Source organism: Staurois parvus, unplaced genomic scaffold, assembly GCF_062004578.1.
Source record: "Staurois parvus isolate SC_StPar_1 unplaced genomic scaffold, SC_StPar_1.0 ptg000203l, whole genome shotgun sequence".
In the NCBI taxonomy this organism is placed as follows: domain Eukaryota; kingdom Metazoa; phylum Chordata; class Amphibia; order Anura; family Ranidae; genus Staurois; species Staurois parvus.
This window is the reverse complement of record NW_028317999.1, coordinates 1687204-1712639: the sequence shown is the minus strand read 5'-3', so window position 1 is coordinate 1712639 and position 25436 is coordinate 1687204. Positions and strand designations below refer to the sequence as shown.

Here is a 25436-nt window from a genome sequence, read left to right as displayed (position 1 = left end):
CTATGGGGTAGAGTTGCAAGACAGAAGCCTTTTCTTACGAAGGAAAGCATCCAAGCCTGGCTAAATTTTACAAAAGCACATCTGAAGTCTCCCAAAAGCATATGGGAAAATGTGTTATGATCTGATGAAACCAAGGTTGAACTTTCTGGCTATAATTCCAAAAGATATGTTTGGCGCAAAAACAACACTGCACATCACCAAAAGAACACCATACCCACAGTGAATCATGGTGGTGGCAGCATTATACTTTGGGGCTGTTTGGAGGTCATTAGCTATTGACTCGGCAGATGGTTGGCGATTTCTGTGTACTTCAGCATGCGATGACCTTGCTCTGTCATTTTATGTGGCTTACCACTTCGTGGCTAAGTTGCTGTTGTTCCCAGTTTCCACGTTGTTATAATACCACTTACAGTCGACCATGGAATATTTAGTAGCAAGGAAATTTCACAGATGCACAGGTGGCAACCTATCATGGTACCACACTTGAATTCACTGAGCTCCTAAGAGCGACCCATTCTTTCACAAATGTTTGTAGAAGCAGTCTGCATGCCTAGGTGCTTGATTTTGTACACCTGTGGCCATGGAGGTAATTGGAAAATCTGAATCCTATAATTTGGAGGGGCGTCCCAATACTTTTGGCAATATAGTGTTTCTCAGATGTTTGCTACAGTTGCAGCAGGGTGTCCATGTTTGCGTGGGTCTGGGAGATGGACAGAGCCAGTGAAAATCATGTGATTTGAGTTGAAGTCAGGTTTGCAGTAGTTAGTGCTGGTTATAATGTATGCCACAACAGTGTCCTAAGATTAGGAATAATACATATAAACAAAAAAATAACATTCCTGAGATTATTTCCTATTTACAAATTGTGAATCTGGATGTAAAACAATATTATATAAATAATATATAAACCCATTCAGCTGGATAAAAATGCTGGTTCCCACAGGCCATGAGTTGCAATACAAATGGTATTTTTATATCTATATAATGACAAAATGTAATGCAGATGAATGTATTACATAATGTATGTAATAAAGATAATCATGTTCTATGGTACGCACTTGTTTTTTTTTCTTCTGTTTGTTTTTTTTTTTTTTTAAAGCTCCCTGGAATATTTCCTTCAAAGTAGCTTTTGTTTTTAAAGATAAACTCAAGGAAGTTACTTGAAACATAATTTGATTCAGTCATTCAACTTGCATGTGTACCTGAATCTGTCACCTTGATATGTACCTGAATCTGTACTGAATCTGAACCTGAACACCCACCTGTCACACCCTAAACAGCACTCAGACTAGGAGTTGGGGAAATCCAGCACAAGGGGATAATCAGGTGTTTACTGCATTGCCCTGAGCTGCCCATCTATAACCATATGCTTTCTGCACGTTGTTAGTGGAGTGATGACCTTATCAGTGTATTGCTTATTAAAGAGACACTATCACTTTCTATCACTGGGTATACTCACATTAGCAGTGTTCCTGTGCCGCTCCTCCCTGCTTTACAGCTGGGTAGAAAACCTGAATGCCTCTATACCTGTCCAGTCACAGACTGAGGGTGGTGGGTCCTAAATCACGTACAATCATCAACTACTGCATAGTCTGCACAGCAATCACAATCAGGACAGCTGTCTGACAAGATCACTAGAATGGCTGAACAAATTTACAAATCCCTTGACATCTAAAATAGTTCACATATACCATGTAAAATAGTTCACATGTACTATGTATTTAGCTGCTCCCGTGGAGCTCAGCTGTAGTGATAGTGAATGTCTTGCTAACACATCTCGTATATAACATCTTATTAAAAATAATACAATAGATTTTAAATATTTTCTTTCTTGTATCATTCTATAATATTTTAAATTGTTTAATGTTTTTTAAATATAATGTCTTTTTTAAAAATTACTTCCATGCTTTATTTTATGTGCAGTGTGCCTCAAGCAAGTCACTGAAGAAGCATCTTCCAACCGAGTGCAAAGCAAGCTAGTGTCTTCCTTTCAGCAGCATACTAAAAAGGCCCTTAAGCAGGTAGGTACATTTTAACACCTGAATTTGTACAGAAACCCAGCTTTCATTGTGAACCCTGTTTTGTAGGCTCTATGCATGAAAGGTAATTCCTGATCACTTTGAAACATAAGCAGTTGATGAGTGATTCATGGTCAGCACTGCCAGGTTTGATTTTCTATAGCCAATAAACCCTGATAATGCCTTTTTAATGGTAATTGTAAATCAGCTGTGCAAATAATATGTATCCTTAACCATTTGCTGCCCGCCCTATGGCTGAATGGTGGCTGGCAAATGTCATCAGCGTTCCGGGTGGATGCCATATGGCGTCCTCCCGCACATGCGCAGATCGCGCTCCTGCAGAGCCGCGCAGCGGCACGATCTGTCACCGGCCGTGTACCTCGGACACGGCCGATGACAGATCTGAGTATCGGCCCCCTTTGCCGGTTCCATGTGACCTGCTGTGACCAATCACAGCAGGTCACATGACAGTTGTATACAGTGGATGGCTTCATTCATGCCATCCATTGTATACTAGTGTCTAGCTGTGAATGGTCACAGCTAATCACATGCACATGTCATGTGATTAGCTGTGGCCAAATCACAGCTAAGCACAAAAAAAAAAAAAAACCCTGAATGAATCGATGTCATTCGGGTAAATGCTTGCTTATAGCAAAGTAATTCTTTGCTATAAGCAAATTGTGTAAAAAAACAAAATACTGATCACTTCCCCAAAGTAGTACAATGTTACTATGGTAACATTGTACTACTTTGGTCATAGTGAAATATGAAAAAAAAAATCTTAAAAAAAAAAAAAAAAAATTTAATAAAAAATAAAAAAATATATATTTTTTTCATACTGTCACCAGTCAGTGTCCCTGATCACCGCCATGCCAGTTATATGATGACACTGTACTGCACTGGGGACAATATGTAAAAAAAAAATAGTGAAACTAATTTTTTTAATTTTTTCATTTTCAGAAAAATTATGACAAAAAAATTACAACTTCAAAAAACTCGCCATGCCTCTTATGAAGTACGTGGGACTGTATACTCTGCAAAAAGGGGTCATTTGGGGGATATCTGTACTGTTCTGACATTCTTGGACCTCAAGAAATTAGATTGGCTGTCAGTACTTCAGGATTGATCAATATTCAGATCTATACAATAGTTTGTGAACTCTATAACTTTCCTACAAACTAAAAAATACTTCCTAATTTGGGTTATTTTCAGCAAAGACATGTAGTAGAATACATCTTGGCCTAAATTTATGAAGAACAATTATTTATTTGCAAACTTTTATCACAGATACAAAGAAAAACGTGTTTTTTTCACAATTTGCGGTCTTTTTTTGTTAATTTAGCAAAAAATAGAAACCCCAGCGGTGATTAAATACCACCAAAAGAAAGCTCTAGTTGTGTGAAGAAAATAATAAAATTTTAGTTTGGGTACAGTGTTGTATGACCGCGCAATTGTCATTCAAAGTGTGAGAGCGCTGAAACCTGAAAACTGGCCTGGGCAGGAAGGTGTAAAATTGCACGGTATTGAATTGGTTAAAGAAAACCCTTGTTGAAATTTGCACAATTGCTATGTTTTAGTCTGAACACTTCCTCCATGTAGTCTATATAGTTCCGTATTCTGGGAATTGAAGTAGCTTTTACAAAAGGTATGTAGAGGCCATACCTGCTCGCTGGCAGCATGCTCTGTCATGGCTATATTTGTTTGTACATTTAATTTGGTTGTCAGAACCCTCATGGTGCCAAGACCTTTCTCTAAATATAAGCATAAAAATGATTGTTGAATTGCCATTAACTTTTTACAGCCTGCTGGCAGATCTCATTTGGCATCCAGCAATTATGATACAGGTGCTTGTTATTCATAGGGAGTTTACACTTACATGGCTGGACTTTCACAAGCAATATTTAAAAGCTTATACATATTTTATAGTCTGTAAATATCGGCCAGTGTGTGCTTGACCACTGATGTAAATTCCCAAGATGTTGCTGTACATGGTTTTGTACATGATGGAGGTATTTTATGACAGCACTGTAATATGTCTTATCCAAAGTGTGTTATCTAGAGTAGGACTGAAGTTTAAATACAGTTGCAGTTTTCTGACCCAGGGGAGTTATTATCTAGGATCTCTATATAATAATGACATCTGATCAGATTACTGCTTTGTGTATTAAGCCCCTGTATTATATCTAGATATTTAAAAATGCTTCAGATTAGACATACTCAATAAATGTAGGCCTGTGGTATTCTGGCCAAATTAGGTTTAGCTAACAGGACATATCTTGTGTGGTGTTAGTCTTTTTTTGTTGACACTTTACCTGGCTCACTCAAGCAGCCACCCATCTGTTGCAGCACCTAGCAGGTCTGCGTGCACATTTGATTTGAGGTGCACATATGCATAGCAGAGTGGGGGCCTTTTACAGTAACCAAATAAGATGGAAATAAAAGGTATTATGCTTTTGGCATTGTTCTGGTTGATGGTGATTGGCTAACAGGTGCCAAGCAGTCAGTGTTAAAAGTAGTGTGGTTCCTGCATATGCCAACAGCACAGGTACCAAGCCATTCGTGCTAGAGATGTTGGTCAGGAGGGAACAGCAATAGCTCCCTTGGAGAGAAAAGTAAGCCTGACTTGTGCAGAGGTTCTGAGAGAAGCTTCCCCATCTACTACTAAAGGTTAAACACTTGCGTTGCGATTTCCTATTACCTTTCAGTTATTTTGGCTGCATTTGCACAAGATGTATTCATGAGCCACAGTACAACTACACAGGCTTAAGCATAGCTGCTGACATTTAGTTGGAGCACTGGAGCAGTAATATAATAGACAGATGAATAAGTGTTGGCTTTCTGGGGAGTCCAGAAGAGAGGACCTTGGGGGTGATGTACCATAGCAGAGCTCTAACTCTCTTTGAAATGGTTCTTCTAAAAAATGGGAGAAATCAAAAAGGAAAAAAGGACTGTTTTGAAAAAACTGTATTGGGGAACTGTTTTTGAGCCTCATTTTATATATCATGATTTGCAGCATATTAACCTGAATTTTTGTGATACCCTGTACTATAGTTCCTGTAATTTAGGCCAGTGTAAAAAAATAGTTGCTAAATCCCAAGCATTTATATTGTTAATAGTGAGAGTTGTTCTGTGTGGTGAACAGAACCAGCACAGAGCTTTTGGATGTTAACTAAACCTCAGGTAATGCATGGAGCTTCTGTACACTGGCCACACCTCGGATAAAGAATGCAATTTATACAGCACTGAAATCTCTGTTTTGTGTTGTACAGTTTACACTTCTCAGAGCATGGAGCCTCTGGAGATTGGGCACACTTTAACAAGAGCATTATATTTCTGGAAGCTGGGCACACCTCTGATGGAGCATAGAGCTTATAGAGGCTGGGCACATCCCAGATAGAGCATGGACCTTTTACAGCACCATACTCCTTTTATTTCACCCAGTTTACATATCACAGAGCATGGAGCTTCTGAGGGTTGGACACAGTTTAGACAGAGCATAATGTTTCTGAAAGTTGGCCATAGCTCAGAATGAGCAAAGAGCTTCTAGATGGCATACACTCCATAGATAAAAATTGGAGATTCTACATTACTTCAATCCGTTTTATTTTGTACTGTGTACACAGATCAAGCATGAAGCTTCCGGAGACTAGGTACCCCTAAGAACATGGAGCTTTTACAGGAATGAAATCTGTTTTTGTTTTTTTGTTTTTTCACAAAGTCTGACATTGACATGCAGTTAACCAGTTAGTTAGGTCAAGCTGACCGCATACATAATATGCTATGCTTTCCTTTGAGACTGGGCACATACAGCATGTCATGTATGAGAGTACTTGTTAAAGTCAAATCCAGAGTATGTGCTATAGATGGATGTCTGCTTTACCAAACTGGTTTCTTCTTGAGAATGAATGTCAAGTTGTATGAGTTACATTTTGGTTCATTTAGTGTTTCTATGTAATACTGGCCATATCGCTATTGTGCTGATCCTTTAATCCATCTAATATGGATCATTTTCACCACTGTTAACCCTTTTTGACAGATTTTCCAGGACTGAGTTGAAGATCAAAACAGTCAGATGTTGGACAATTCTGTTTTTTTAGGCTAATCCATTGTTCAGAATAATGTTTGTCCAAGCATCGTTGAGTCAATTTTAACTGAAAAGAAGCACTTTTTCTTTAATTTCCTGTCACAAAAAAACAAATAATCAAACTGCACAACAGCAGATGACTAACTTGTCAATAAAAGTGATTAACTGGGTGCAGACAATTTACAATTTGTATTGCTTTTGACATCCAGTTTATTACAACTGTCAGAGTGAACAGTCAATTGGATAAAAAATATCTGGCCAGATTTAGAACTCTCATCATCTGAATATTTACAGAAATCACCAGGTCATTTCCTTGTCTTAATGTCTCTACAGATTACTGTAAGACTACCATGTATAGACTTTAACATTAGTAATAGAACATGGAGTGTACCACGAATACAGAAGCTTCACTCGATAATAAACGTTGCCTATATTACTCAGCTGATTGCTATGAAAATAATAAAGTACACTGTAATGTCATATACAAGCTATCAGGCTGGCTTTTTATTTCTCAGTGTAAGTGACGCTATCATCACCCTAAGCTGATTCCATCTGTACTTTCAAATGCTGCTATGAAAAATAGGATTTTTGTACTTGCTGTAAATTTATTTTTTTTTTAGTTCATTGAAGGGTACAGCTGAGGTCTTGGTCTCTGACCATTAGGTTGTAATGCCACAAAACAAAAGCACACTATAGAAGCATCTGCTAAAGGTGGCCAATCCACCCATCTGCTAAAGGCAGCTCAGCTGGTCGAAAGCAGTATCCAAGAACTGGTCATAAACTAAAGTCAACAGGAGGGGAGGGTGTTGGCTACCAAGTTGCAACCCACGAGAATCAATGCACAGGGAAGAATATACTTCAAAGATTCAAAGGAGCAGAGACCCCAGAAGAACTAAATTCAAATCTAACAAAGCCATAGAAGGGAGTACAGAACAAACTGCATAGGATAACCCTTATGAAAAAAAAAAATAAAACTTTAACATGAATCGAAGGCTAGCAGAACTTGTAGGGACTCAAGCACCATGCTGCAAACCTCATGGAACAACATGAGCAGCACACAGGTAAAGATCCCTACCCATTGAGATATTCCTGGGACAAAGCTATTTACATTGCAACAGGCAAAAATGCGGTTATGTGCGATGGTGGACCAAATGGAGGTAGACTATCTAATATTTGAGTGCAGGAACTACCATTTCAGAGAAAACCCTTTGCATACATGGCCAAGGCAACAGCGGCAAAGTCATTAAGTCAGACCACAAGGAAGAGAAACAAAATGGTACAGGGACTGAAAATCTAGATGCAAGCAGGGCCACACCATGACACATCCACCAGCAGATTGTCAGGTTGAAATACCATAGTCCACCAAGCCAAGGGTGTCCAACTCAATTCCATCATCAGCATATGGTTGTCCTCAAGGGCCAGTTGTATCTGCAAGACTAGATATCCATAGCACACCCCCCCCCTTTTGCATCAGATGTCATAAACTTCCACCATCAGAAGTCAAGCGTTCCTCACCCCCCTTTACATCACCGTGCACCCCCTAACCTTGTGCTGCTGCTGGGAAGAAGCTGGAGGCGAAGGGAGGAGGACCAGAGGAGGGCTGGAGTCAGCTGCTGGATTCAGGAGTCTGCTGAATGCTGATACCAGGGGAGGCGGAGGTGAGGGGGTGCTGTGATGAAATGGCCTGGTGGGTTGGATTCGGCCTACGGGCCTTGTTTTTGACACGTGCCCTAGGCCATCCAGAACAATGAGTAAAACAGGAATGCAGCTTGATCTGTCAGAGCAGAAGAGGAAGAGCAAGCAGATCAGTCTGTGTCTACTGTCAGGGGCCAGTAGGCTGTGCTTTTTGTTTTTTTATTTTTGCCTAGTGTCCTACACCTGAAGGTGGTGATATAACACAGTGCTCAGAGATCAAGATCTCAGCTATGCCCTTCAATCAATGGAAGAGAAAATGAGAGTAGCTCCAAATCGTATAATCTCCTGTGACAGCTGTCTATAAGGTGTAAGGCACTGGCTGGCAGGCTTGTGAATGGTCTATATTTACTTACATTTCTCACTTATACATGATGAGGGGCTCCAGGGTGTGTGTCTTACGTATATGCAGAAAACAAGCTTTAATTTTCCTTCATTAGGGACACAGGATTCAGTTATTCCAAGGGGTTATACTGCTGCCTAAAGAAGGTTTTTCAACCCTGGCAAACAAAAACAGTGGCCAGTCAGGTATAACCCCTTTCCCTCCCTCTCAGCATACTGCAGTTTTGTTGCTGTGTTAGGAAGATGTATTTTTTTTCTAAATTGTGTTTTTTTTTCTTCAGTCAAGACTTCATCTACATATTGCTGTACTCTTTATACATCTATTCGTATTGGTGTTTCCTCCGCCATAGCTTTGAAAGCTGTACGTCGGACCAAAGATTCCAGGCTTGCCTGAAAAAAGGCCTTTAGGCACTGGGCTCTGCTTGTGGCGTTTGCTGGACCATTGAGCCATTAATACCCCCCTTTTCTATTAGTTTCTATGGAAAAGGTTAATATGCTGTGGAATAAAGTGCTGCATCACTAGACGCAGTATTACAGGCATGCAGTACATGCTTTTTTTCCTGCCTCTTCACTGTCAGGAAGTATCTTCTCACTACTGCTCCTGTTTTCAAGAGTCACTCTGTTTCACCTCAGTTTTTGCTGCCGCATGCAGTGACCTGGGCACCTACAGTAATTTCAACTTTTGCTACTTTAAGCAGCTGCATTCTGAGCAGCCAAGGTTTTTTCAGTTAAGTTTCTATTAAGTAGTTCAACATGTTGGATCCCAAGCAATTCCTGTTGCATCTGGTCTCCCCAGCTCAGGACAGACTAACGGTTTCAGGGACTTGACAGCCTAGATCATTGTCCTCTGCTTGATTCCTTACATTCCTCAGAGATTTTCTTAGCTCCACTGGGTGTGGCCCTCTCCTCAGGGTTAGTTCTCTGCTGCTATGCTGGATTTTATAGGGCAAAATTTCTGACTTGGAACCCAGAGTCTGTAGGCATACTTCTGTGCCTTCTCCTTCAGAATCCTGGTCTGACATACAGTACTTGCAGTTGTAGTGGCCTGAGCCTTCTGCTGCAGAGGCTGTTTCTGACAAAGAGGCTTGTAAATCCTTGATAGATGGTTTTGTGCTAAGGAGCCACAGGTAGCTGCCATAGCTCCAAACTAAAGATCCTTTATTAGTTCTTATTGAGGCGGTGCACACCACCTTAAAAATGGATCAACAACCTACAGCTTTTAATAGAGCTGTTGTTAGTCTGGGATCCCTGAGATTCGCCAAAACTATACATTTTTCTAGTACACTGGAAAGTTCTGTCTGGAGATGGGAAAACTCGTGATGAACTCATTACTAAAACCAAACATTTACAGACCAGTGGCCATTTAAAGAGGCATTTATTATGAAGAGGGCTGTTCCCACTGTGGATTCTGGCCATATCCTGCCTTAATAAAACAATGAACATACCTGTTGAAGAGGCATCAATGTTAAAGGGATCATGTTAACAAACGTTTGAAAACCCTTTCCACATTGTTGTTCTCTCTAGCAGGTTCTGCTTTGCAACCTGATGTCAGTATGTCAAACCTTAGGGGAATGGACTAAATTTATTTCAAGGATGCAGCTACTATCCTTGCTGACCCTTGATATGTGGAACGCTTAGAGTTTATGCCTTCGGCCCCCCTACACTGTTGCATAGAATGATTAGTTGATATTGTCTCATTTCTCAAATTAGTTTTCTATGTGTGAATGTCTGGAGAACTCTTTCACTGAAATGATGGTCTGCGGAAAAGCAATGTTAAAAAAAAAAAATGCTTGCTGTGCATAAGTTTTGATTGTGAATGTCTCTATGGTGCTACTTTGGATACCCTCATAAACTGTCGCTGAGGGGTAAAAGTACTAATTTTTCCAAGGTGAAGAAAGCTAACTAATAAACTGACAAGACTCCTCTCCTTCTGAAGCAAGAAAGAGTTTATTTCGTTACTACCAGGCTTCCACCTCCAAGTCCGGACCCAAAGTCCTTTTCTAAAGTGGAAGTACGTCTTGTGGCCTTTGTGGACACTTGATTAAAAAGCATTTCAGATGTTTGGGTACAGGATGTGGTTTTCAAGGGCTACAAGCTAGAGTTACAGATGCCTGCCTCTGCCCCACATTTTGCCTGTGTCTCCACACACGGTAGCAGTCCACCATGCTGTTCTTACAGGTCTTTTGAACCAAAGAATCATTGCCATTGTTCCAACAGTAGAAATGTTTTAAAGTTTTTATCCCACCCTTTTCACTGTTCCAAAACCAAAAGAATGCTTCCATTCCATCTTGGCTTTGAAGGCTTTAAATGTCTTCATTCATGTGCAAATCATTTTCATGGAATCCACAGGGTCTGTCATAGCCTTCTTCCATCATGGATTCTTACTACCTTGTGTGGACCGCAAGGTTGTATACTTTCATGTCCCCATCTTTCCAGCACATCAGAGCTACCTCTGTTTTGCTGTGGGTGATCAACACTGCCAGTGTTTAGCTCTACCATTTGATCAGTTTTAGGATACCTGGACAATCTCTTCTAAAGGAACAGTAAGCACAAATTCTGACCATTTTGTTTGATGAGGATATTCTAAATCTTAAAAAGGTTGGATTCCGAAACTTCTCATTGCACTGCTTGGAATATCTATGCCTCATAGCTTATGACAACTTAAGATACTCAGACAGCTCCCACAATGAGTCACTATAGTCCAGGAGCTGTCTTACAATTCTGCATGAGAATTCTAGGCTTGATGGCAGGATCCTTTGAGGCATTACCATCTGTTCATTTTCACTCCAAACCTCTACAATACAACATTCTGTTGTCATGGGACAAATCAGTTTGGTCTTTAGACAAACTGACTCACCTGATACTGAAGACCTGCTTATCTCTGGGTTTGTGGATAGGGAATATAACTCTGGAGTCTAAGAAATCTTTCCTCCCACTGTCTTGGAATATTCTAAAGTAGGTGACAGTTTTAAGGACTGAAGAGGAGTCCTAGACACATTTTTGGTGCAGGGCATTTGGTCTCTAGAGGATTCTCGTCTCCTAATCAACATTATGAAGCTCTGAGGGATTTATTTGTCTCTGCACTGCTGGACACCCATACCGATGGGTCATCTGATCAGGCTCCAGTTTGACAAAACCACAGCAATGGTTTACATCAATCATTAGGGAGGAACCAGAAGTTTTGCTGTGGTGAAAGAGAGAGAGAGGATTCTTGTCCTGGCAAAACTACATGTTACAGCCCTGTCCACCATTCACATTCCCGGAGTGGACTATTGACATATAGATTACTACAGCTGGCAGCATCTACCTATGGGATGTGGTCCCAATATTTCAGGACCTGTGTTACAGGTGGGAGATGCCTGCTGTGGACCTCTTGGCCTCCAGATTCAACAAAAAACTGGACAGATTTGTCTGCAGATGCAGAGATCCTCTGGGGGATTATTGGGAACAGTATAGTCTAATCTAAGTTTTTTTTCTTCTCTATATCTCTTTCCTCATCTACTCCACAGGATCAAGATAGGGGGCATTCCGGTAATATTCATAGTACTAAACTGGCCCAGGCAGATATGGGACTCTGACCTGACCAAACTTCTGGAAGACACCCTGTGCACTTTGCAGATTGATTAACCACCCTGCTTCATGGTCACTGGCTTTAATAGCTTTGCTGGTGAAGCCCAGGTCTTGACAGAAAGGAGCAATTTCCATGCTTTTAAAAGGTTAGAAAGTCTGTCTCCCACAAGATCGCACATAGAAGGCTGGGAAGGATGCTTACCTCTCTGCAATCTAGCCTGAATCAGCATTTTTGAGTACCATCAAGAGGCAAATCTCAGCCCTTGTTATCTTGTTTCAAAAGATGCTAGCCTCCCATTGATCGATCAAGACTTCAGTACAAGCTATCACTCATTTGGTTCCTCCTGTACAACCCCCCTGTGACTCCATAAGATTTAAACTGCATCCAGGCAGTAAGGGAACATTTTTTTGATCTACAGTACTGTAGATCAAAAAAATGTTCCCTTACTGCCTGGATGCAGTTCATGCTGTGTGGATTCAACTGTCAGCCACTAACTGACTCTCTTTTTGTTTTTCCTGATTTCCCTCATAAATAGAAATCCGTTTCTTGCTCCACCACTTCTCAGATAGCTGATTGTTCAAGCCTTTGGTCTTAAAGTGTTGTGTTTCTAAACCCAAGACCCTGCATTCACTATATCTGGTCTCCCACAGTATGCACAACATGGAAATGCAATTATTTTAGTAAATATAAACTGCTAAATACCTTTTCTCATCAGCAGTTAGAGCAGTCTGCCAGCAGAGTGTCCAGCAGAGCACTGGTTAAAGCTTGTAGGAGGAGTTTTCATTCTGCTCTAGGAGGATGCATGACCCCTGACCTCTGTCTGGACAGTGCTGATTGGCCCTGTGCTGATCACATGCACTCTCCCAAGCAAAAAAAAAAAAACCTCTCTAGGAATACACACCAAACTGAGCATATGCAATCCACACAATATGTCTTATCAGGAGATAAGAGGGGGAAACTGGAAGAAGGGGAGGATCTGAGAAGTCAGGATCAAACAGCCTTTTTACACAATGCAGAGGATTAACTCCTTAGGTTTCAAAGTGAGTATAACAAGCATTCTTTACTGCATATGTTGACTGATTTTACTGTTGTGGGTTTAGTTTACACTTTAAGGATTGGATTTCACCCTCTGCCCTGTTAAAGTTCACTTTAGTAGATCTTTGGCTTTTTGTATCGGCAACTGTTTCCCAGATTTGCGAGGCTGTCACCTGACCTTCTGTTTTTGTTTTTTGTTACTGTTGCCCACCCCTCAGCTGGAATTATTTTGGCCATCCCAATTATCTCAGAATAACCAAATCATATGTCCCTTAAAGAATGAGAAAGAAAATAGGATTTTTGTACCTGCCATAAAATTTGTTTTTTGGAGTTCATCAAGAGACATAGGTTCCATCATTCTGTGTCTGTGATCTACTTCTAGTGCTGCTTTTCCACAAAATTGAAGCATGCAGGAAGTGAGAGGGGTTATACCTGGCTGGCCACTTTTTTTATCAGTATCCTACAGCCATGTGACCCAAATTTGTTTGAATAAATGAATCCTGTGTACGGTAATGAACTCCATGGAAAAAATGCTATAGTAAGTACTAAAATCCTATTTTTGTTTTCTCAGAATCATAATAAAACCTGTCCTGGAGCCCTGGAGTCTTTGTAGAGCTTTGAGTGGTAAAAGCCTCTATTCATAGGTCCAAACTTACCTAGTAACCAGACCTCATTAATTAATCTCAGCGATCCACAAGACCTTTTATATGTGAGCTGACTGATGCTCAGGACTCTCTCTCTCTCTCTCTCTCTCTCTCTCTCTCGCTTCCTCTGCTTTAGAGCCTACTGCTGGTGAAATGGCTGAGTGCTGACAGAAGACCAAAAAGGTTCAAGGGCTGCCTGCTTGTTTTGGAAAACCTATTGGTACCCTGTTAAGCTGGAACTGACATACATTTAGTTATTGACCTTAAGATATCCAGTACCTAAAGTGATGTTACTGGTTTAATACGTGGTCTGGCTGTCAGGAGAAGTAGGTTATCTTCCTGCTTGTGTAACAGACAAGTTGAATAACCTGCTAAGAGATTCTCTTGCAGAAGTTCAGTAAAAACAATAGTATTTGTGTGGATGTGATTTTTTTAAATGGATTTATCCCACCTATTACTTTTGGCAACACCTTATAATTATGTATGTATTTTTTTTCTAGCATCTTTGTTTTTGATTTAAGGGAATAGTTAATGTATTTTAAGATATGTACATGTGAACTACTCAGGGCCCATTCACATAGGCGGTCCGTGTGTCCGTTTTCTGACCTGTGATTACACGGATCTCAACGGACCGCAATATGTTCTTATGGTTGGATTAATTTAAATGGATTTGTATCCGCCCACCTCCAGGTTCACTCAGGTCTGTTGGATTGGATGGAAAACGTTTTTGTGCTCGGGCCAGTTTTTACTGACCAGACCAGAGTTGGATGGATATTGGCAGGTGCAAAAGGGATAATAGGGGTCCATTTACATCTGCCCACCCATAGGAATTGCATGGGATTATTTTGTCATGGGGGAATAATCTAAGCAGACACAGTTCTGATCCAACCTAGGCAGGGGATCGGTCTAGGATCATTTTTTGAGAATGAAGAGACACCGCTGATTTGAAAGGGGCCTTAATGTAATTTATAGTCTGTCATTAATATATGTTATCATTCATCATTACTATTCATCATACTTTACTTGTGTCCTCTCCATGCATTGCTAGCTGTCTGTTCAGAGTAATTGAAAGAATAGTCTTGAGCTTGACCTGTTGTTGGTTGTATTTTAGCAGTTGTTCAGTGAAAGTGGTAACTGAACTTTTCTTACATACTGTTAACTACTAAGGTAGGAATGATCAAATCTCTCTGTATACGAAAAAAAACAGGCATATAAAAACATGAAAACTTGTCAATAAATACATTCAAATAAACTTTACAAGCACTATTATACTGTATACGTATACTCGCCAAAAAACTCACTATATTTTCTCTTTAAATGGCCCGTATATTTTATTTCTGCAGCACTTTAAAGTGTAATTGAGGCATAGCTGCTAGTGGCCCTGCTGTGCAATTGCTCAGAAGCTACAGACTTTGTAGAACAATGTGTGTTCTTCCAGCACATTTAATGTAAGCACTCAGAGATACTGACTGAGAGCAAATTCCTGCTTCTTTGACTTCATATGTCATATGAAATACTGTCAAAGAATTGGTATGGCAGAGAAGTGACAAGCCAAAGTCATTTATGCTTTTTATGACTTGAAATATGAGAGCAGATACTTGGAAACGCGAAATAAACTCCTTAGATAGAATAGTATCTCTGGGCTTGTCATTATTTGACACTGCTTTATTATTTGTCACATTGGATGGAATTCTTATTGTACCTGTAAATATTACCATTTTGTGTAAGATATATTTATTTTTGATTAATGCCTGTTGAGCATCAGCTTGCCATTGTGTGGAACAGTCTCACATCATTAAGTCACATCTTCTGTTTTGGTTATATTTACATTGGTACATTATTACTACTAATATTATGCATTATTACCATTGTTATTATCATTTTTTTAAAAATCTTTTGCGTACACTATGAAGTTTTCAGGCAATCGCGATAAGTAAAATTATTACAGTATAAAAGATGGATTATATGCTAGAAACATATTTGTCATTCCTATCTGTAGCCCTGAGACTAACCATTTTGGAACCTTGACAATTTCAACTCCTAATTTGATACACAGCATGATATAGCTATTGTTACCTAACTGGCAATTCAACACATTCGACAAGCTGAACAGATTTTCTAGTCTTCAGGCAATTCTTACCTTAATCTGGTCATATCTGTGGCAATTTTTAGTCAATTTCATCCAATTTTGATTCACTGGTAATGAAAAATGCAATCAAAGTGGAATTCATGCTTACACCTAACTAGCCTTAAAACTGTCACTTCCCTTCCTCTTTACACCTATTCTAACTAACCTGTGTGAGAAAGATGTATATACTTCCTTATTTTCATGCTGCTCTGGTATGGTCACATGATCTCCACTGTGTCACCCAGCAGCAGCTCTCCAAACACAGCTAATAAAGCCAGGAGTTGTAACATCCTCTATAGGCTTCAATGGCCCATCTGTTGTTGGCGCTCTTTCCTTTCCCTTGAAGCCATGGCTAACACAGGGGAGCCAGATCACATGACCAGACCAGAGCAGCCTGAAAATAGGTAAGGTGGGGGGGGACAGTTTTAAGGCTAGTTGGGTGTAAAATTGAAATTCCACTTTAAAAGTATTCTTCAGAAACTAAACAATCTGCCAACTATGAGCTAAATTGACCACCAGACTTGAGTCAGACCCTTTACCTACCTAGTTGTGGGTTGTCTAACTCTGTAATCCTGGTCAGCTTGCTTTACCCTACCTGAAAACTGCCACCTGTATTACATTTCATGTGTTCACCACACCCTAAGTCTATTTGCAGGAGGTTTTGGAAGCCTCAGACCCACCCTTGACATTTTACACTCTTGTTTCCACTATGGAGGGCTTTGTATTCAGTATGGAGAGAGCCTTGTCATAGAAGTCTTCTAAACCTGCTGCTGAAGACCCTGATCCCCCCTGTTGAGGCAGATCTGAGCCTGACCTTTTCAGTAGTGAAAATGAGATGCCAGCTACAAACCTGGCACAGGAATCCCATGGGACAGGAAGACAGAGAGTTATTCTTGCTAAGCCCTGATTAGATTAGTACTTGCTTCTGCAATAGTTATCTACATCTTAACTGAATTGACTAAACTTTTTCATCAAGGTTTGGCTTTGAAGCAGGTCTCTCTTGTGTATGTAGAGTTGGCAGTCCAACTGATTCAGGGTCTTGAATATGCATGTGACACGAATCAGTTGATCTCTAGCCTGCTGTCTTAGCTGTTGTCCACTGCTTGTTGTGGCTCAAATGTTGGTAGTTGGATCGAATATCCAAGAATCCCAAGGTGATTTTTTTTCCAGTTAAAAATTGGTGTTCCACTCTGGCCTCCAGAGCTTTTGGTGCTAGTCTTTTTCTCTACCCCCACCAATTAGTGGGCCTACATTCAGGGTCATCTCACCTAAGAGGTGATAGTCCCATTACCCTCATCTGAAAGATTTAGGGGGTTTTATTCATACCTATTCAAAGTTCTGAAGAAAGAGGGAATTTATATTCTAGGTTTAAAGGCTTGGTGACTGAGCACTGGAACCTTGGTTGTAAAGGAAAGGATATTTTGGAAATGTTTCCTTATCCATCTGACCTCTAGTTTCTGGTTGCCCATTCTTCAGACATGTAGAATGGTTTGACAAAAGGATGTTGATAAGCCCCCAGCCCTCTTTAGATTGTTTGAAGTATAGATAGTGTTGTGCCTTTATCTTCTAATTGATGTGTCCATGTAACTGGATTATAGATGACTATAATCCAGGGCTCTTCAACACTTTTTGTATATACCTTGTCATACAAGAAATTCCTGCCCTCTTCCACCAAAGATGACACCCACCTGTAGGATTCCAGTGAATCTGTGGTTTTAATACAATGATAATTATAAGTTTCATCATGCTGATCATCCATATATACTTCTGAAGAAGATCTATCGAAACAGGTCAAGTCTTCATGTGGATTGTATTGGATCTAAATAATTTCTTACACTAAATTAATTTTTCAGTGTATGTTTTGTCTTTTGGGTTTTATTGACTGTTGTAATAAAATTCATGGTTTTTATGCATGCAGTGTTTCCCTTGTATCTATATGTTCCTCAAAAAGTCATTAGCTACTACTGTTGTTTTTGTATAGGTTTAAAGGCTCTAAACTCTGTAGTGAAGGTGCGCAAATATCAGATTGAGCCTGTGCAGTCAGTAATAGCCTTCCTGCACAAGGGGGAGTTTTATCTTTGAAAGTTCTTTGCTGCTCTGATCTTGGTGTACCCCTAATGGGGAGTGGATAAATTACTGGCCTTGAGTCAGATTTCTGCCTTTACCGTCTTCAGTGCCCTCTGGCCACTCAATTCCTGTTTTTTTTCTTTCATACAGAGTGTCAAAGTCCAGATCTAAATCTGCAACCTCTGTGGTGTCTGTGGTCTCTTTATGCCACCTGAGATGCTGGACAGCTCCCTGTCTGATCCCTTGAACAGTCTTTCCTTGTTTCTGATGAACCTTGAACTCTTTACTCCTCCCATGAACTTACGGATTTAAGCCATGTTTCTGCACTTCCTGTTTTCCGGATTATTGTATTCTACTCTTCCAATATCTCGCTCTTTTAACGCCTGCTGCCATCCGTATCTTCACTACCAATTGTTACTGACCTTTGGCTTGCTCCTCGACTATGCTTCCGCTGATCTCTATCTGCAACCACTTTTTACCAACCTTTGGCATGTTTACTGACTACATTTCTGCTTGATCACTACCTGCTATATCTGCTACTGGACCCCAGCTTGGTGACTTCCTGGTGGGGCAATCCTGAGCACGCAGCAAAACCAATTTCCATTTCAGGAGCTCAGGTGTAGACCAGTTAGTGCTTAGTCCTTGTGCCTTGGGTCAGCCCATATCATCTGCCTGGATGACCTGTTCATGTACTTATCCTGCTGGTTGGTGGGAGCCTCTGCTCTGACGTTTTTGCGCTGTTGGGTTTCAAGAGATATCCACTGTCGAAATTCAGCTGTGTACTCTGCAACAGAGTCCCTACCCTGGCGGTAACTATACAACTTTGCTTTGGCAGTAGTGCAGTTGAAATCATCAAAAACTTGATTCATCGCAGTCTCAAAATTATTCAGTTGCGCTGTCTTGTTTTACATGTGGTTTGGCTCAAGCTAAGGGTTCATCAGTCAGGAGGTTGATAACAAACAATACCTTCTTTTTCTCAAAGTAAATACAGCGGACTGCATTTGGAAATAAATGCGCTATTGCTTAGGGAAACCTTTCTATGCCAGCAGTCAATATTAACCTTGAGTGGTAGACGCATACGTGCATTAGCATCATCTTGGGAATGTAAGCCCAGTAGTTGTCTCTGCAGAGCGTGGATTTCTTCCTGTTGCCCTGTTCCTGTTTCACTACACTTTCCAGTTTGGAACATTTTTTCTTTGTAACACTAAACTCTTGCAACTCTGTAAGTTTCTGCCTGAAAGGAGCCACAGCAGTTGCTGTAGCGGTCTTCATGTTTGGAGCAGATTATTCTGTCACAGTCAGGGGTCAGTATCTATAGTAGTAGAGAGGCTCCCACCAACCAGCAAGTTAAGTACACAAGGGCTCCCAAGGCATGGGTCAAAGCAGTAATTAGTGTTCACTAGCGCTCCTGATGGTGGAGATCGGTTTTGCTGCATGCTAGTGCCAGGTTGTAGTTCTCAGGATTTCCCCACCAGGAGGTGAGCAAGCCAGGGTCCAGTAGAAGATCCCTGCTTGCTGACCAGAGCTTTGAGTGCTTCCTGGGCTTTTTTTATCATGCCTCTGTTACTTACGTTTACAAGGGGGTTACCTTTTCATATCTGGCTGCTGTTCACACCTTTACCAAATTCTTCATGAATTTTGCTTCATGAGAGGACGCTAGCATTGACCACAAGGCTTTTCAGTGTGAGTATCCTTACTGTGTAGTCCCTGTTTATGCTATTATTTATGTTTTCTCCGTTGGATCTCACCATTTATTTTACACTGCTTTGAGACATTCCATTGGTCAAGATCTAAAGTTCCAGCTGTGTCCTTCAATGAAAGTAAGAGAAAAGTGTATTTTTGTACTAACCATAAATTCTTTTTCTTTGTGTTCATTGAAGTACACAGCAACCATCCTCAAAATCTTAAAAACGTATGCTATATTCTCTTATATTCCCCACACTGCCTATGCAACGGAAACACATCACAATATGACAAAAGCAGGGTCACAGGAACACTTTTAAGTAGCACGGTGGTTGAACTGGGCATGGGGGCTGTTGTATTGGCAGAAATTGGAATATTAAATTATTGAGTGAATGAAAAGGGGAAGTAATATTTTCAAGAACAATATGCTTCTAAACCTTGAATGACTCAAGGTAAAAGAAGCAGGAAAAATTTTAGAACATTAAATTGGTGAATGGTGGATAGGGGACGAGATTTCTGTATGTACACTTTGTTTCACTCTGTCAACTGCATAATGCCAACTTACTGTACACAGTGTAACATAACTGAAGTTCCTGTGGGATCTTAGAGTCAGAGTATTTTTATCTTATTTAGGCTTATGCAACTATGATATACTATCGGGGAAGATTGGCCTTATGCTGGTTCTGTTTTTTGTTTTTATACAAGTAATCAAACGGCTTGGTAAACACACAAACCGTAATTTTTTTCATGGAAATGTTTGTTTTCTGTAATTCAGCTGTGGTCATGCAAAGATTGCCAACAGTTCTGCTTTACAGCTTGACAAAGCATGAGATGATTCTTACCTGATTTTCTAGATTTGTTTAAAAAAACTTGTCCAGTTATGATTGGTTTGTCCAAGTTGTGCCAGAAGTATCAGGTCTGTCTCTCTTTATTGCTTCACTTATTTCAACGGGTATGCTCAGATATACATTGGGGATCCAGAAGTATGTTTCCAGGGCTTCCCCCATCCTCTGGAACTCACTACCCCAATCCATCAGACTGTCACCTACCCTCCTCACCTTTAGGCGCACCCTGAAAACCCATCTCTTCAGGGAAGCCTACCCCGTCCTCACCTAATTGCCGATCTCCTCCACTCTTCCTACCACTCCATCCTCCACAGCTATTTCCTCCTGTACTACTATCCCCTCCCTCCTAGATTGTAAGCTCCAAGGAGCAGGGCCCTCGAACCCTTGTGTATTGCACTGTATTGTTACTGTACTGTCTCGTGTACTGTCTCCCATTGTAATGTACAGCGCTGAGCAAACTGTTGGCGCTATATAAATACTGTATAATAATAATATGTGAATGCCTGTAGAAAGAAAGCTTATAAAATGGTTGGCCTCGTGAACTTTGCCCACAGTTGAGATTGGTTTCAGAACCCCGAAAGTGTATTTTTAAATTTGCCAACAGACCTGTTTTACATGCTGCCGAAATGTGAATACACTGCTTGTTTTTTCACATTTTTTTAAGTACCTTGTTAATTCACCTGTTGAAATCATTTTATTATGTAGACCTTGAACTGAACCTATAAAAGAGTCCTATTATATGTTTATGTTCTGCCCAGTAATATGTAATCATTTGTCTTCTAAATGGACGTTGGCTTTTAACAGACTGCTACCGTGCTGTGCGCTGATAATTTCCCTGAGATAGATTCCTCTGTAATTTACTTTTCTGCTCTGGATATAATTGGTTCAGGGTTTATAGAAATGTGCAATAAAAATGAAGCTGTGGCAGTACAAATAATAACAGAATCATGATTGAATTTGTAGCCCTATTTCATGATGCTATGAAATGAATGCAAACTATCAGCGGTACATTTTTTGCATTGATTTAATATCAAAGGATGTATCACTGTGTTTCCATTTTTTATTTAGCATAGAAGAATTTCCCAAGCTACTTTGAGCCTTTATTCGTATCGCAGAACGGTCGAGTTCCCGTCGCTTTGTCGTTGCTCTTTGTCTTTGATCAGTATTGTGTGAAATTTCAAAGGTTATCTTTCATGCTGTTTTTTTTTTTTAATTTTCTGGGGACATTAAATTGACATTTTAGAACAGTAGTAACAAAATAAAAGAGGTTATCGCTGAAAAAAAAAATACTTGAATGATGTCTTAACAAAAGTAGCAATTGGTATATTTGTAAAACATTTCCTAAATAGCCCACCTATTGTGCATGGATGGCATATAAAATCTTTAAAATCTTTTTTTTTTTTTTTTTCTCTCTTCCTTAAACATGTATCTTTTTTTACTAATGAGCCCAGTAAATCTCTCCATGTACTAGTAAATTATTCAGTGTTTACAGTCTAAAGGAATCCACTAACTTTTTTCACTTGTCTTTTAATTAAATCAATTTTCTGACTTTACCAAATATTTGTTTACAGGGCTTGTTCTACAAAAAGCCAATCATAAAAGCTATAATTCACTTGTTCATGTTCCACTACACATAAAGGGCATACACATACACAGTTGTTTGGATTTTTTTAAATGTCTAGTTACAGTATTTAGTTTTCCTCATGAAGTATAGATAATTGGTATATATTCTTGGTGATTTTCCAAAAATAGTTGTGATAATGGGAATGCAGATGTCTGCAGAAGATATTTTAGCATGCTGGCCACCTACCAATTCTGGAATCTAGTTACCTCTACTGAGGTATCCAGAAAATATAAAAAAAATCATGTCTGTGGGTACCTTCATACAGATTTGAGAAATGCAGACCTCCATTTTATATAAAGAAAAGCAACTGTGCTCTTATAATTATGTTTGTTATTTAGATAATGGGCTCTAGTTTGGGCTTTGAATGGAGTACTTTTTCATATTGTCTTACTCTATTGTCCTATATTTTATACACATTAATGCATAGTTTCTACATTTAAAGTATAAGCTGCCATTTTGTCGACATATTTACCAATGTTTGTCTTAACTGTCGACTAGTGTCTTTAATAATACTCATAAACTAGTCAGAGACCTTGTGTTTAGGTAAACCTGCCAGCCTTTACATTTGGCAGAAAAACCTAGAGTGTGTCCAGGATCATAAAAGGAAAAGAGAAGGGCAATCAAAAAGGCTTTTTTGATCAATAAGGATGATAACAAGAACTACAAGTTAGCATAAAAAAAGAATGAGAGCCACACTCCAATATTTGCTCTTCTTGGTATTTTTATTCAGCTATCAATGAAGTAACTGCATACATAGTATCTCCACCTAAACGCCACACTTCCTTAAACACATTTCACCACTGTTGGCTTGCTCACAAGGACAATGGAAGTTGAGGAAGAGAAGGAATTTAAATGCCTGCTAATTGGTAACTCCTGAGTGCCTTTCACAGGTGTGCCATTTTCTCACATATTCAAACCACTCCCTGAGCTGTCAAAATCCTTCTCAGGGATTGGCAACAAAGCAAGACAAGACTTTTAATAAGAGATTTACTAAAACTGGTTGACTCAGAATCTTGGGCACCTGTGCATGGTAGCCAATCAGCTTCTAACCTTAGCATGTTCAGTTAAGCTTCAGCAATAAAACCTGGAAGCTGATTGGTTTTTATGCAGAAGTGGACAAGATTCTGAGTCAACTAGGTTTAGTAAATAAACCCCTTAGTATCAAAAGTTTAGAGATGCTTACAGGTTTCTTCCAGAAATTACTTTGTAATCTCCCTCTTTCCAACTTGCAAATGGTATGACTGATCCTGGGTAAAAACTCATTTTGTTTTTTACAGACTTTGTTTAAGTCTGTTTAGGTATTTGGAACCTGGGCTCTTAATACTGATGTATCCATTTTTGACAGTTTGAAATGCTGGTAATTAAGCATACATAATTAATTTATCTGTAATGCCCATGTTTGTGTTCTTTGCTTCCTTGCTGTGTGATTCAGTGTTCAGCCTTGCTATATTTGGAACACAAGCTGTTCAAAATGTACATTACTGATTATACCAACCTACAACTGGTATTGTCTAAAATGAACATTGAAACTCGTACTGAAAAGATCTGTCTTGCTTGCACTGTCTAGTAATAAGAAAGAAGGAATCATTGTGTGAAGCCCTGCAAGTGGTCAGCTTGCTGGCGGAATCTCCATAGGTAGCACTGCAAATTTGAACTGATGATCAGTGAATAAATTTCCCAGTTGGACTCCCAAAGCTATCATCACTTGAGTTCCGGTTAATAGACATTGTGGAGTACTAGCACAACACCTTAGCAATTTATGTATCAAAGCCCTGCATTTTTTTTACATTGCTGGGATGAATTTAAACAAAAATATAGATTTCTGACACTGATTATTCTGTTCAGTAGAACAAAAATAATGTACAGAATGTGATTGTAAAGCTTCTGTAACACATTATGTAATGCATGTTTGTTCTCTGTTTTGCACTGACAAGAAGGTGTGAGGTCAATATTTGTCAAGATTTCTTGTTCACTAGAATACGTAGTGCAGACTAATCAAGCAGAAAAATACTTACAGAAATACATGCCTAAGCTAAACGTTTCTAATGGCAGGGTGATTTAGCTCTCTAAATATAACCTATTAAATATTGTATGCTTATATTGGGAAGGCTGTTCATATGCAAATAGAAGATCTCCTAAATTTGACATGTTCATCTTTTAATATGCTAAGTTTCTGTGTAGCATTTGCTGGTACATCAACTGCAGGTTTACCATTTTATTGTTTGTAAAAACAGGGTTTATGAGGAATGATAGCAAATGGATATTATTTTCTGGAGACCCTATAAAAATGACTTGTGCAATAATTGTTGTCTGTACTACTTGAGATCATTTAGGGTCACTGGGGCTGAGGCTGATCTTCTACAGAAGTTGAGAATGTTCACAATATTTTGTATGATTATTCACTTCAAACATCCAATCACGTGTATATAAAAATAACATTCTCTTTTTACGCGATTGGTTAAAAGAAATGAATCTGCTTACAATTGTTGTATGAAACTTTAGTAAGTCTGCCTTACTGTGTCTATCCACTCCCCAGCACAACCTAACCATTTACAGACGAAGCATGGGAAGAAAAATATCATGTTTGTTATTGTTTTTTCTGTTTGTTGCTGTTTTCATGTTTCATACTTTCTTGTCTATGACATGCTGACAGTCAGAAGTGGACACATTACGGTTATATTCGTTGAATTCTTCCATATGTGAATTTTAGAGTATTGGAACTTCATCAAGTGTATTTTCAATGAAAGTATTGTAGTTTTTTCATCATGTATTGTGTATCAAATGGTCTAAATAAGTTTTTATTGTATTACTATTTGGACTGTAAAATACTTATGTGGAACAGACTTATCATTTGACTTCTAAACACTACATACATCTTCCAATTAGCAAGCAGCATTTCTTTAGCAAAAGTAACATAAATCACCTGACCAGGGGTGAACTGACAACTCATGGGGCCCCTGGGCAATAAGGGATCATGGGGTCCCTGTGTCCTTGCCCACACTCAAAGCACACCCAAAAAAGCCTATAAAAAGTAACCAGGGGCATTTCATGGGGCCCCCTACTGACCCCGGGCCCTCGGACAGTGCCTGAATGGTCAGTCCGCCTCTGCACCTGACATTGACTTAATAGAGGGCAGCTCATAATAAACATACAGTGGGGCAAAAAAGTTTTTAGTCAGCCACCAATTGTGCAAGTTCTCCCACTTAAAAAGATGAGAGAGGCCTGTAATTGGCATCATAGGTAGACCTCAACTATCAGAGACAAAATGAGAAAAAAAATCCAGACAATCACATTGGCTGATTTGGAAAGAGTTTATTTGCAAATTATGGTGGAAAATAAGTATTTGGTCACCTACAAACAAGCAAGATTTCTGGCTCACACAGACCTGTACCTTCTTTTTTAAGAGGCTCCTCTGTCCTGCACTCATTAACTGTATCAATGGCACTTGTTTGAACTTGTTATCAGTATAAAAGACACCTGTCCACAACCTCAAACAGTCACACTCCAAACTCCACTATGGTGAAGACCAAAGAGCTGTCGAAGGACACCAGAAACAAAATTGTAGACCTGCACCAGGCTGGGAAGACTGAATCTGCAATAGGCAAGCAGCTTGGTGTGAACAAATCAACTGTGGGAGCAATAATTAGAAAATGGAAGACATACAAGACCACTGATAATCTCCCTCGATCTGGGGCTCCACGCA

At 39.6% G+C, this 25436-nt stretch overlaps 1 protein-coding gene across 1 annotated transcript in view; it reads left to right on the top strand.

The window, feature by feature from the left end:
- Positions 1–25436, top strand: part of ASXL3 (ASXL transcriptional regulator 3) — a 105336-nt gene that overhangs the window by 21816 nt on the left and 58084 nt on the right. The window contains exon 3 of the mRNA XM_089678351.1: positions 1924–2021. Within this exon, the coding sequence (XP_089534477.1) occupies positions 1924–2021 (98 nt within the window). The remainder of the gene's footprint in view (positions 1–1923; positions 2022–25436) is intronic.